The 13,867-nt window shown below is 38.2% G+C and overlaps 1 protein-coding gene and 1 long non-coding RNA gene across 2 annotated transcripts in view; both read left to right on the top strand.

Annotated features, from left to right (window-relative positions):
* Positions 1-13,867, top strand: part of LOC149501113 (uncharacterized) — a 271,222-nt gene that overhangs the window by 163,132 nt on the left and 94,223 nt on the right. The gene's annotated exons all lie outside the window — the stretch shown is intronic.
* Positions 1-13,867, top strand: part of LOC114253177 (testis-expressed protein 2) — a 32,431-nt gene that overhangs the window by 6,137 nt on the left and 12,427 nt on the right. The window contains exons 8-13 of the mRNA XM_089734395.1: positions 3,884-4,090; positions 5,674-5,744; positions 8,168-8,355; positions 8,730-8,851; positions 12,218-12,380; positions 12,956-13,072. Coding sequence (XP_089590521.1) covers positions 3,884-4,090; positions 5,674-5,744; positions 8,168-8,355; positions 8,730-8,851; positions 12,218-12,380; positions 12,956-13,072 — 868 coding nt within the window. The remainder of the gene's footprint in view (positions 1-3,883; positions 4,091-5,673; positions 5,745-8,167; positions 8,356-8,729; positions 8,852-12,217; positions 12,381-12,955; positions 13,073-13,867) is intronic.

The following is a 13,867-nucleotide window of genomic DNA, read 5'->3' as shown; positions in this document are numbered from 1 at the left end:
ATTTAATAATAATATAGAAATCAGTGCAAAGGACGAAGCCACTAACAAACTAATTTAAGTTCAAAAGTTCTAAATCTAAAACTAAGTTTCATTTTTAACGGATTTCAAACGATAAAGAAAGTATTTCGCAATACGCTTTCGCTTTTAAGTATCAATTTCACTTTTTATTAGGATTAAATACAAATGGATGATTTATAGACGTAATAGTATCCTAGTTTTAAAGATGTGCCAGTTACAAAATAACTGACACTCTGACCACATGTCTCAAGATCACTTCACTCAGGACCCCCCCCTTCCCCCTCACTCACTCACTCTCTCGCTCTCTCCCTCGCTCTCTCACTCTCTCCCTCGCTCTCTCACTCACTCTCTTACTCTGAGTTTCTTTCTAGCTATTTATCCCACATGATGGTGCGGCCAGCTTTCCTTATTATCCTCCTCCACTTCGCTCTGACTTCGACATCGTCATCAGCAACATTGCTTTCCCTTTGTACTTCAACAATATACTACTCGCACAACCGTCTATGTTATAAAAAATATACCAATTACAGCACACTACAAGTACTTAAAATATTAAAAGTACTTTGTATGAACTAGATATCAGACGATAGAAAAAGCTATATTTGCAACGCACGACTGATACTGTTGAAGCGAAAAAAAAAGAGTCAACGAACGCTTATGTTCATACCTTGACTCAGACTTCAGAACAATAAATGTAACTATTTGCCCAAACCAACTAAGTAATAAGCATAACGTTGTAATAATTTTTTCATTGTTGCTACGATTGAATGCAGCAAACCTTACAATTGTATGTAAATACTTACGCTTCTGTGAATGTACATTGTTTTTTTTTTTTGCATAAACAAGTATGTAATTTTAAATATTATCACTGTGAATATTGAAAGAAATATTCATATACCAATTTTATTTTTCTCGAACTATTCGCCGGTAGCCCAAGCGGGCATGTGGCGGGTAGCCATATCATATAACTCAAGATATTTGATAGATGCCTGAATCTCGCTTACGACATTTTCAAGATAAGTTTGCATAATATATGGAAATTCAAATAATCGGAACGGTGTAGTTATTCCTATCTCTGAAATATCTGCCGTGTGATCGGTATCTGATGGTAAGCCTGAAATATGTTAATTTTTGAGTAAACTTTCGTTCTTACTAGTTGCTGTGAGAAGTCTTGAATGTGGTGGATTGGATATTTGTCTGATATTGTACGCGCGTTAAGTGTCGATAGTCCCCGAAGGTCGTCAGACGTTGTCTTTCTTGGGCGCGAGATGAAGCGATGATGTCCACGAACTCTCGGACCTATGCGCCAGCATTTCGTTGTATTCCTGAGTCGCAATCTTTAGGCGGTAAGGTGAAAGTGTTCTCGGTCGACTAGAAACAAAAGGACCTGGTGTCATACGGATGTGGTGCTCTGTTCCGTGCTTGATTTCTCATTGGGTTCCAGCTGGACGTGTAATTGCGGGATATTTACGCAAGAGCTGGTGATATATGGAGTCGCCAGATATCACTATGATTGATGCGATGTCGTTTGCCACTTTGTCTGGTGTAGTTGCAGTAGAGAGAAATATCAACCCGTCGACCACGCGATGGTTCCTCGCGTCTACCAACAAATCGTAAAATCGGAGGAAACTAGCAATACTTATTGGTTTAGAAACATCAGCCGCCACGAAACGCCAGCTATAGGCGCGGCGTAGACCAATGTTGAGTTGTAAGTGTATCCCGCCGTAAATAGCAGTCAGAGAACCATTTGCGGCATAAAGTTGGTAGTTTCCTTAGTACAAAGTTGACTCAGCGCAGATCTTGGATTCACACGCGCCGTTATCGCTAGGTCGCTGCCGCTAGGTCGCGTTGAACTTGCAAGGTGTTGTACATTGGTTTTACCTCGAAATTAGCTGTGGCAGAAAATGGCGTTATCTTCACTCCAGATGCCAATCACCAATGCCCTTTACTATACGGTCTCCTGAAGCTTCCCTGCTTCCCGATGGGAGTTGTTCCTTCTCACAACTCATCTTCCTTCAGATCACGTCGGGGTCACCAGTTTGTAGGTATAGGACAAAGGGAAGATCTTCCAGTGAGCGGGTAATATTGCCCGGTAGACCGACGGTCCGAATGTTGTCGTTCGGAACTTGTATATATGCAAGATTATCTTGAAAATATTGTGAACGAGATTCAGGCATCTATCAAATATCTTGCGTTGTATGATGGCTATCAATTTACTTTTAACTATTCCCTGTTAGCCTAAAGGGCTTGTGACGGGTATGTGTTCCGGTTTCGAATTAGGATTTCGGCTCACGTTTTGGATGTGGCGTGGGTCGCGAATTGAACGTGTCCCGGGTGATTGTGACCTTTGGTCATCGAGTAAATCGCATTTTAGTCACGAGGAAATTCGTTCCGTCTACGCCTTGCTAATGGCAGGCGAGGAAAATTAGAGTTGACCAACTGCTGCTTTTCAACCCACGTCCGAGCCTGGGTAGGTCGGGGAGTGCGATCATGCGTCACCCAGTTGGTTTTACGTAAAACGTTTGTAAAGCGATTTAAAGTTAGGTCTGCCATGCCGAGATAAATTTGGCATATTGAGGAAATCCAAAACGGATCAGAATTCAAACAATACCCTATCCCTGCTCCCGTCTTAACGGCCATTAGGGCGTGCACGAATAATTCGAAGGGTTATAGAAAATAGAACTCATTTTACCATCTAAGATAACATTTTTATTTATTATTATAGTCATTATTGATTTTGATACTGATCGGATCTCGTTCGAACTAGTGTTGAGAATAACCAAACTAGTTAGTTTTGAATAAATTTGTATAATTCCTTTTGGCTACAGACGAATCAAGTTTTTTTTTCACCCGCGATAGTTTAACTGCGTAAATAAAAATGTAGATCTCGTACATAAGCAAATGACCTCGTAAAATTATTTGGCCTTGAAAAATAAAATATCTTCATCAATATCCACTAAAAAAGTTTTAATCTACAGTCGCTTAACCTCATTTTTATGTTCCGGTCATAATATGACCCGTACTGTGTGTTAAAAAATTATCTCCCAAGTTTTTTTTATTTTTTTTATTACTTAGATGGGTGGACGAGCTCACAGCCCACCTGGTGTTAAATGGTTACTAGAGCCCATAGACATCTAGAACGTAAATGCGCCACCCACCTTGAGATATAAGTTCTAAGGTCTCAAGTATAATTACAACGGCTGGCCCACCCTTTAAACCGAAACGCATTACTGCTTCACGGCAGAAATAGGCAAGGTTGTACCCATCCGCGCGGACTCACAAGAGGTCCTACCACCAGTAATTACGCCAATCATAATTTTGCGGGTGTCCAAGTGTCCCAATTTTGCCAAAACACTTCTGCTATAATTTGCCTATATTCAAAATTATATAAATTACTAATTACGCAAGGTTTCCTTCTTAGCGATTTCCTTGAGAAACGGCGAAAGGCGGCTCACTTGTCGATTACTGATGCCCTTCATAGATAACTGGCTACTTGCCGAACAATATGCACTACTTGTATTGACACACGTCAAACCCGTGAAATGCAGCTGTAGCCCATAAAATTAACAACAAAAATACAACGGCCCTATTATAGAATTATCTGTCCATTTTAAAAACGGTTTTCAAAAGTTTGATGCAGTATTTTTGTCTAATGATAATGACGTCATAACATAGATCAAGCTCCTCATTAATCGCTCGGCTTGTGGGTCTGACCGACTCCAATCGAGGTTTAAGCCTAATTTAAATATACGTCACCGAGACTTGTTTTATGTTATAGACGTATAAATGAAATTATCTGCATACATTATCTTCCAATCAAGACTTGTCCGATCAAGACAATTTATCTTATTAATTTTTGTTACAGACAGTGGAGCAAGAAATACCCAATATGTGTAATTTTAAACGAAAAAGAAAAGATTCAAGTTTTAGAAAAAGAAACCACCGCATCGGACCGTAAAACTTCGGATGCCGCCAACGAAAAGAAGAAAGAAACACCGGAAACCGAAAGCGCTGAAACTAACACAAGCCCAGAGAAGAAACGGAAATTTGTTTGGCGGAGACGTGAAAAGAGGTATAACTCTATTGATGGCAATCTATGGATTGCTTTGGAATAATTCCACGACACTACTTCAAACTGGTACCCGTGATTGTTATATAAGAAAATGAGGATTCGCGATATGTTCTACGATCAGTAAACAAAATAATTTAATAAAGTATCTATCACGTCAAAATATAAATTATTTAAACGTAGAATGTAAAGTTCCACAGAAACAAAAATGTACACTTACAGAAATGAAAAAAACTTCAGAGGTGTCAAGGGACACCCGGACGGAACGAAGTTCCTTTCGATTAATTAGTGAAGGAATTGTAATTTTTTTTTTAAGTTATAATAATAAATTACGGCATTATGAAGAAGAAAAAAACAATACTATGAACTAAATTACTATTGTTGAAACGCTATCGCGAGAAACTATACTCATTACGCGGACCAATCGGATACGAGCAATGTCACGCGATAAGCGCCTACACGTTGATTGGTCAGAATGACGGATCTAAAAAGTGTCGTGACAACTTTTCGTAAGAATTTTTTCCGTCTAGCCCCCTTTCTCAACGCGCGATAAGGAACTTCGTTCCAAAAACATTGCGTATGCTAAATGGTTTATATTGAATTTGCCCAAAACAATATTAAGTCTGTAAAACTTGGGAGAGTCTACTTAATCAATATCTCATCCGCTTAGGCTGGCATAACCTAGACTTAGGTAGGAAAAAAAAAACAATATCATGTAGAAATTGACCACTTCTAACGATATTTTTAAGTACAGTCGCCAGCACAATTCCACCACGGACAGGGAACTTTTAAAACCATGTGAACGCTTAATAAACAAGGTGGCTCTGATTATTTTATTTAATACATGCTTTGGAAGTAACGCCCCGCTATAAAAATTTAATTGTGCTTTTTCTAACAGCACTCACAAAATACTGAATGTATTCTAAAGATTTCCTCAGATATATGTGATAGGTCTATAAATATACCGTTTTGTGTACCTGGGAATCCCACATAAATCAGATATAATCTTTAAAATATTATATATACAGTTTTTTTTGTCATCTCTTATTATGCAAATTTGACTTGCCCAGTACTGCTAGGTAAGCGACGATAGTAAAACAAAAATATCACTTAATAACCTACTACTAACAGATAGCGTTAGTTTTAGGTTCAGTACGTTTTTGTACCATCCGTGCACTTGTGCATCTCATTGTACATTGAATTGTGTTAAGAAATACTGGTGGTAGGACCTCTTGTGAGTCCGCGCGGGTAGGTACCACCGCCCTGCCTATTTCTGCCGTGAAGCAGTAATGCGTTTCGGTTTGAAGGGTGGGGCAACCGTTGTAACTATACTGAGATCTTAGAACTTATATTTCAAGGTGGGTGGCGCATTTACGTTATAGATGTCCATGGGCTCCAGTAACCACTTAACACCAGGGTGCCTGTGAGCTCGTCCCAACTAAGCAATAAAAAAAAAATTTTTTTGCATAACTGTTTTTAATTAAGTATATGATGCCTTTATATTTTATCAGTGCCTCTAATCATCCTTTAGTCATTACATTCGCTAACACACTGTAATTTATGCTGAAGGCTTAATTATTTTACAGTATCTCACAACCGGAAACGGAAACCGGTAAAGAAGGCTTAAGACAAAGATTTGCAAGGAAGATGCATAAAGGTCAGTATTGTGTAACACAGTACATACTTCTAGGTCTGTCTGCACGTAACTAATTTGAATCAATTTAACGGGCTCTCATTGTACAATAGAATCTGCGTTTTGTGCGTTCATTGACTAGGAAATTTAAGTAAATGAGGAATGTGGACTGTGCTGTGGCTGACCATGTTCAAATCCTGTGTAAACAGTTAACATATTTTTTATTATTATTGATTAGTTATTGAATAACAACACATAGTAAAAATCAGATATGAAAAAATATAATGTGCGTATTTATTAGTGACTAGCTGTATCCGTCCGCTTCGCTGGGCATTTAAAATTATCGTTATTAATTCTCACCCCCACAAAGATTCTCATCATTAACGCCCCCGCAACTGGTGCAGGGAGTCCAACGCTCATATAAATATAGCCTATCCATTAAGTACATGTATTTTCTACATGGATATTAAGTTTCAAGTTAATCGGATGCATGGTTCAGTACTAATAACGGAACATCCGTAAAACCTACTGTAGATTTATATATTAGTATAGATGGGGCGTAATGTACGCCTATTTATTTTTGTTCCGAAGCAGTGAACCGAAGTGTGGAACATCTATTATATTGAAACTTCGACCTCACGTCTTAAGATGGATGACGTCATTTACGTTGTGATTTCCATTGCCTCCGGTAACTATTTAACAACGGGTTGGCCGAAGGATCGTAATTCGCACCTTTAGAATTATAGAGACCCATTTCGAAATTTTCGGATTTCGAATTTTATTCAAAAATGGACCTACAACGACCTTTTTCAAGGACTCTTAATAATATCAAATGACCAAAAGTAGCTTAGAAAGGGACAAACTTATCCAATGGCCTCATTCAGGCCGGTCTGTCCCTTTCCTCTACGTCTTTTCGGTTTGAAAATTTTATTCGACGTTTTCCAAAAACACATTTTTTGGGCCGGCTCTCTATAATTCTCAAGGTGCGGTATCAACCCGTGCGGACTTACTCTTTCTTCGACTAGTAAATACTTGGTAAAAAAAATTTAAAGTATATTATTATATTATATTTTATAGTGGCCTGGTATTTTTTTTACATAAAATTATATAAGGTTTATGATATTTTTTGAGCGTGTCGATATTTCCAGTCGGGTCTGCTGGAATAGATTTAATTTTGTAAGATACCCCTTTTTACGACCGATAGTTTTATTATGTAGAATAGGTATAACGATTATTATTATGTACATTGTTTTAAATATAAAAAAGATTTCGAATCGTAGTACAATCGTAAAGAAAATTTTAAAAAATTCTATAAAAGAACATTCGAAATTGAAATATAAATAATTTTGCTATGGCAATTAAAATACAATTTTTGAGGTGCCTACGTTTTTCTATAATTAAATTGCAGGCATTTTCGATACTCGAAACTGTATGGCGGTATCTAAAAACAAAAAAATAACGATCTTTCTTGATTAGGCATTTACCGCTGCATTAATTCAAAGTGGAATATCCGGTTTTTTAATTGAACTTTATGCATTTAAATGTATAAAACTATTGTATAACGAACGATGTTGATTTTAACTTGCGAGCGATAGTCTTGTTTTGGACCAGTTACGCGGGTAGACCGGAAATAACAATGGAATTATTTGTTTTTATTTTTTATTTTTTTGTATTGCCTAGATGTGTGGACGAGCTCACAGCCCACCTGGTGTTAAGCGGTTACTGGAACCCATAGACATCTACAACGTAAATGCGCCACACACCTTGAGGATATAAGTTCTAAGGTCTCAAGTGCAGTTACAACGGCTGCCCCACCCTTCAAGCCGAAACGCATTACTGCTTCACGGCAGAAATAGGCGGGGCGGTGGTACCTACCCGTGCGGACTCACAAGAGGTCCTACCACCAGTAGGACCACCATCTTATCCTTTTGTCGTTGGGGATTTGAGATATTTTTACTGTAGTCGTATTTCATGACTCTTTCCACTAGCAGAAGTCGCCTGAATCTCTCGATAAAATAATTAAAGTCATAGTATCCGTGTCTTGACAGAAAACGTCACGTTATAAATCCGGTCCAGCGGCATGCTAATCTAGAGACCCAAGCATTTAAAATGACAAACTATCATATCAACACATTTGTGCCTACATCGCAAAGAAGGTATCATAATACAAAATTTTAACAATAAAGAAAACCGTCTGCTGCAAACTGAATTTAAATTTTTATCAAAGCAGCAAAATGGAATATCATCATAGTCAATTAAGTAATTAATGCATCATAAAGGATACTTGAAAAGTACTGGTCATATTAATAAAATTAACATGAAAAACACCAACTTGCAAGAGTCATGAAAATTACATAAGAAACAGTCGGATTGAGAATCTTCTACTTTTTTTGAAGTACATTTAAAAAACAAAACAAAAGATAGTCGAACATCGTTTTTAATTACAGATAAGAAAGCGGAAACGCCCACGGAAACGGTGGATTCCCAAACGCAAAGTCAAGGGCAAAGCGATGACGTCACGCTCAATGATATCGAAATGGAAGTCAGCAAATCGGCGACCAGCACCAAGGATGATTTGGACGAGGACATCGACGAGAATGAACTGTCGAAGATCAAGGAGTTTTTGGAAGAAGCTGTGAGTATTGCTTGGGTTTTTTTTTTATTGCTGGACGAGCTCACAGCCCACCTGGTGTTAAGTGGTTACTGGAGCCCATAGACATCCAAAACGTAAATGCGCCACCCACCTTGAGGTACAAGTTCTAAGGTCTCAAGTATAGTTACAACGGCTGCCCCACCCTTCAAACCGAAACGCATTAATGCTTCACGGCAGAAATAGGCAGGGTGGTGGTACCCACCCGCGCGGACTCACAAGAGGCCCTACCACCAGTAATTACGCAAATTATAATTTTGTGGGTTTGATTTTTGTTACACGATGTTATTCCTTCACCGTTGAAGTCAATCGTGAAAATTTGTTGAGTACGTGTTTCATTAGAATAATTTGTTGTTTAGGAAATGGAAACTGGCGCAGACGGCACGACAGAAGGAGAATGGAGCGTCCACGTGAAACATTCTAAAGACAAGCATTCGCATTTGTATCTATTCGCTCGAACCGGACGCGACAAACACGAGTGGTACGATTTATGATCCTATTGAATCAGGGAATTAAAAAAAAAAACTACCCTCTAATTTAAGAGAAATAACGGTAGGCAGCGGCTTGGCTCTGCCCCTGTCATTGCTGACGTGCATGGGTAACCACTCACCACCAGGTAGGCCGTATGCTCATCTGCCTGTACGGCAATAAAAAAAGAGATCATTTTGAGATACGAAGTCTAAGAATGAGATTGTGTAATGGCTGCCCCACCATTAAAACATTGATTGCTTCGCACCAAAAATAAGCAGAATTATACCTACTCTGTTTTTCGCGAACTAAATTTAGTTACACCATATTATTCCTTCACCGTGCAAGTCGTTCGTAAACATGTCCTAAGTATAGCATTCTCTTCTGTGTTCACAAGACGTAGATGACAGTCTTCCGTGAGACCACGAAAACTGTGCAGTATTTGAAAAGTCGGAGATAATAATAATATTATGACAATATAAAACACGGGTCACACAATATAAGCAGTTTGGGGATTAACGACAAAGGAATGATCTTCCACCGAGCGGGTCAAATTATAATTGTTGATATGTTCGGTAGACCGACGGTCCGAATGTAGTTATTCAGAGCCTGTATGTAGATCAGATATGCAAGCTTAACTTGAAAATCTCGTAAGCCTAAATTCAGGCATCTGTCAAGTATCTTGTGTTGTAAGATAGCTACCGCTACAATAGTTTTGATTATGAGTCAAGCGCGTATTTCTTTAGGAAAACTAGTGATCCCGCAGTAGTTGAAATTCGACTATCATGGTTGTATTGTCAAAGATATTTGTACTTCTATAATGACAGATTTCGCCAAAACTACGCTATAGACAAATAATATTAAAGATAAACAATATTAACTTATTCTCAATTTGACCCTTTAGGCAATAACAAAAGTTTGAAAAGACTCAAAGAGTACCTATATGTATGTGTGTGTGTGTGTGTGTCAAATACATTGTAGTGTGTGTTATGTTTTTTTATTGATGTAATGTATTATTAATGCTAAATTTAAAAATAAAATTAGCACACTGCACTTCTTCTCTATATTCTCTATAAGTGTGGGAAATTTCATACTCCTCCGTCTGCGGAATTTTCGTAAAAAGGTGTACAAAATTTTTGCTTTACATTTCAATATATAGATTTATAGCTGTCTGCGAGATTTTAACGCCGTTATCATAGTCGCATCAAAACAAAACTGTAATCTGAGAAGGGGGTGTATTATAAAGCCTTTGTGAAAGAGGATATAGGTACGTGAGAAAGGTGTGGAATACAGAAATGACGTATGAAAGGTCTAAATGACAAAGTTTGACATGTTGCGACGACCCTACTAGTGGGATAGGGACAAGAAGAAAAAGAAGAAGGAAATAGTTGCCTCAAAATGTTTGAACTATACTTAAATAACACACCAAACACATTATCACCAAATCTAGTCGAAATCATAATCGAAACAAATAATTCTACTAAATGCATACGCACGCATTCCGACCATCATAATTCCTGCTTGAAACTTGAAATGCTAGAACGTTATTATGGAATATTGAGTAATTATCTTCTGCTTGTAATGTACACCTTCTGTATTATATGAGTGAATAATAATTGTTGTTAAGTGAATAATAATCGATAATAATTCAGTGGTATGTTAATTGCTATCACATACTAATTGATACATTATTTAGTATAATCGTTTATTATTGGTTGTTGTAAAAAGCCAATATATCGTACGTTCGTTTTGAATTTCGTACAAATATAGAAAGTTTTCCTTTCTGAATCAGAATAAAACATAAATACTACATATTTGGTTTCTACATATTAAACCGCATGACGTCTTGTGGCACTTACATCTATTTAAAATGAAACCGATTCCAAAGGCTATTTTCAAGAACTACTTTATTGGGAAACTAGCGACCCGCCCTCGCTTCGCTTCGGAAACATTAAAACACACATGAAACCAAAAAAATAAAATTAAAAAATAAATAAAAAAAAGTAGCCTATGTTCATCAGGGACAATGTCGGCTTGTAATGGAAAAAGAATTTTTCAAATCGGTCCAGTAGTTTCGGAGCCTATTCGAAACAAACAAACAAACAAATCTTTCCTCTTTATAATATTATTAGTATTAGTATTAGTATTTATAATATTAGTATAGACAATAATAATATGATTCCACCTTATCCGACCGCGACGGGGCAAACAAAGCCGCCCGAAACATGTCTTGTCGGTCCTTCAAGCATCGATCACAGCCCTCGTCGGTCCTTCAAGCATCGATCACAGCCCTCGTCGAAAATCGTCGATTACCACGCAGAGTTTGACGATCGAACTAACCCATAGACACAGTCCACTGAGTTTCTCGCCGAATCTTCTCAGTGTGTCGCGATTCCGATCCAGTGGTAGATTCTCTGAAGCACTGCTCTTGCTAGAGCTAGTGTTAGCAGATTCTCTCAGGTTGAGTCCGTGAGCTCATCTACCCGACCGGGCGTAGCTAGAATAGCTTCTTAGGCTACCAGCCAATAGGTAGGAGAAAAAATGGTTCCACCTTATTTGAGATAATGCAAAAAAAATGTATGCAGGAGGAAGTATGAATATGTGATAATCCTGAGCACACTATTGTTATCGTGTATCGGAATATCGTGCTTTTTTATATTGCTTACATGGGTGGACGAGCTCACAGCCCACCTGGTGTTTTTTTTTTTTTTTTTTTATTGCTTAGATGTGTGGACGAGCTCACAGCCCACCTGGTGTTAAGTGGTTAAGTGGAGCCCATAGATATCTACAACGTAAATGCGCCACCCACCTTGAGATAAGTTCTAAGATTTCAATGTAGTTACAACAGCTGCCCCACCATTCAAACCGAAACGCATTACTGCTTCACGGCAGAAATAGGCAGGGTGGTGGTACCTACCAGCGCGGACTCACAAAAGGTCCTACCACCAGTAAAAATTCGTATCAAGCGATGGGACTGTACCGGTGTTCGAATCCCGCGGGCAGGCACTAATGTTTCTAATGAAATACGTACTCAATAAATGTTCACAAATGATTTAGCTACACGGTGAAGGAATATTGCATAATAATGCATAAAAATTATAATAAAAACCCGCAAAAATTACATATAAATTTCACATTTACTGGTGGTACAGCGTATTGTAAGCCCACACGGGTAGGTGCCATCGCCCTGCTTGTTTCTAACGTGAAGCAGTAATGCGTTTCGGTTTGAAAGGTGACGCGGCTATTGTACTATAAAACTGAGACTTTGAACTCATGTTTCAATTTGGGTGCTCGCATTAACATGTTTGATACATCGTAGCACAAAAAAAACCTCTCGTCCCAAGGTCAACTTCAGGGCTCTCTAACATATTTTTCTCAGGTTCCGTAGATTGAGTACGGCAATAGCCGAAGCGAACACGGCTTCCTCGGACTCGTCCGGTCCCGACGACAAATCGAACGACACGAATGAGAACAAAGACGGCATCGAGCTCGCCGTCTACAAGTTCTCCGAGAAGGACACGGTCGCATTCGCCAAAACATCGGTAACACTAAAGGCGCATTCAATTAATTCTTTTTCTTTGTGTATTTTATGATTTAGATTTTGAGGGTTGAAAGGCTATTTGGTTGTAGCGGTAGGCAGCGGCCCCTGGCATTGCTGAAGTCCATGGGCGACGGTAACCACTCATTGGTGGCAGGACCTCTTGTGAGTCCGGACGGGTAGGTGCCACCGCCTTGCCTATTTAGTAACAGTTGGTTGGGTTCTTCAATAAAATACTGATGATATATATTGCACACCTTGCTTAGCTGGCGGTAGGCGAACGGCTGCCCTCGGTTACTGGAACCCACAGACATCTGCAACGTAAATGCACCACCCACCTTGAGATATATGTTCTAAGGTCTCAGTTTAGTTACAACGGTTACCCCACCCTTCAAACCGAAACGCATTACTGCTTCACGAAGGAAATAAGCAGGGTACCTACCCGTGCGGACTCACAAGAGTAATTTTTAACTTTAAATAGCTCTATTGTAAAGTTGAAAATATGTCACTGAGACGAAATAGTCTTTCACCCGTCGATATGTAAGCACATAATTTTGAGATTAACTATATTCATTTCAGAACAAGTCGGACACCGGCTCCGAGGGCGTTACGATTTCATCGCTGGGACAAACGCTACCGTCAGATTCGGAAGCCTACGAGAAAAACTTCTGGCCGTATCTGATCAAGATTATACAGGTTAGATTCTAAACAAGACATAATGATAATTTACTTTATTCGCGATAGACAAAGGCAGAGTGGTGGTAGGTTCCGCCTATTTCTACACATTTACGTTGTAGATGTCTATGGGCTCCGGTAACCACTTAACACCAGGTGGGCAGTGAACTCATCCACCCATCTAAGCAATAAAAAATGACTCATCAATTTTATTAAACAGTAAATATTAATGTTCAGTTGAAGGGAAGATTTTGTTATTGAAAAAATAAATATCAAATAAATTAACTATCGTGGGTCGATTCATTCTGATTTTTATGCTAATGGTTGATGATATCACACATGCTGTATTTTGATTTGGCTTTGAATCTTCTGTTAGGCTCTATAAGGAAAATTATTAGAAAATGAAGATAAATTCCAGTATATGGTTAATTTAAAATAATTATATATTTTAACTGAACGCATGATGGGCAATGAGTGAGATATGTATAGTTTATACAATATTCAAAGGAATATATTTTGTGTGTGGTTTCGATATTATGCTCATACAAGGCATGAATTAGCTGACAAACGATCAGTATATAAATTGATTTATATTATTTTTTTATTGATTAATCCAAAAAATCATAAATCATATTTAAAAATAACAATTTTAGTAATAATATTGATTAAAGCAAAATATTTTTTTTTTACAAAAAAAACTGTAGTCTTTATCACATCCCTTGCCAAATGCCTAGTTTGAATTTTCTGTTTGTTCGATTTTCGGTTTTATCTTCGAAACATTAAAGTGCATTATTTAATGCATACCGCAGAGTCACG

This window comes from Bombyx mandarina, chromosome 17 (genome assembly GCF_030267445.1).
Source record: "Bombyx mandarina strain Sakado chromosome 17, ASM3026744v2".
Lineage (NCBI taxonomy): Eukaryota > Metazoa > Arthropoda > Insecta > Lepidoptera > Bombycidae > Bombyx > Bombyx mandarina.
The sequence above is the reverse complement of the archived record's forward strand: the minus strand, read 5'-3'. Positions and strand labels throughout refer to the sequence as shown.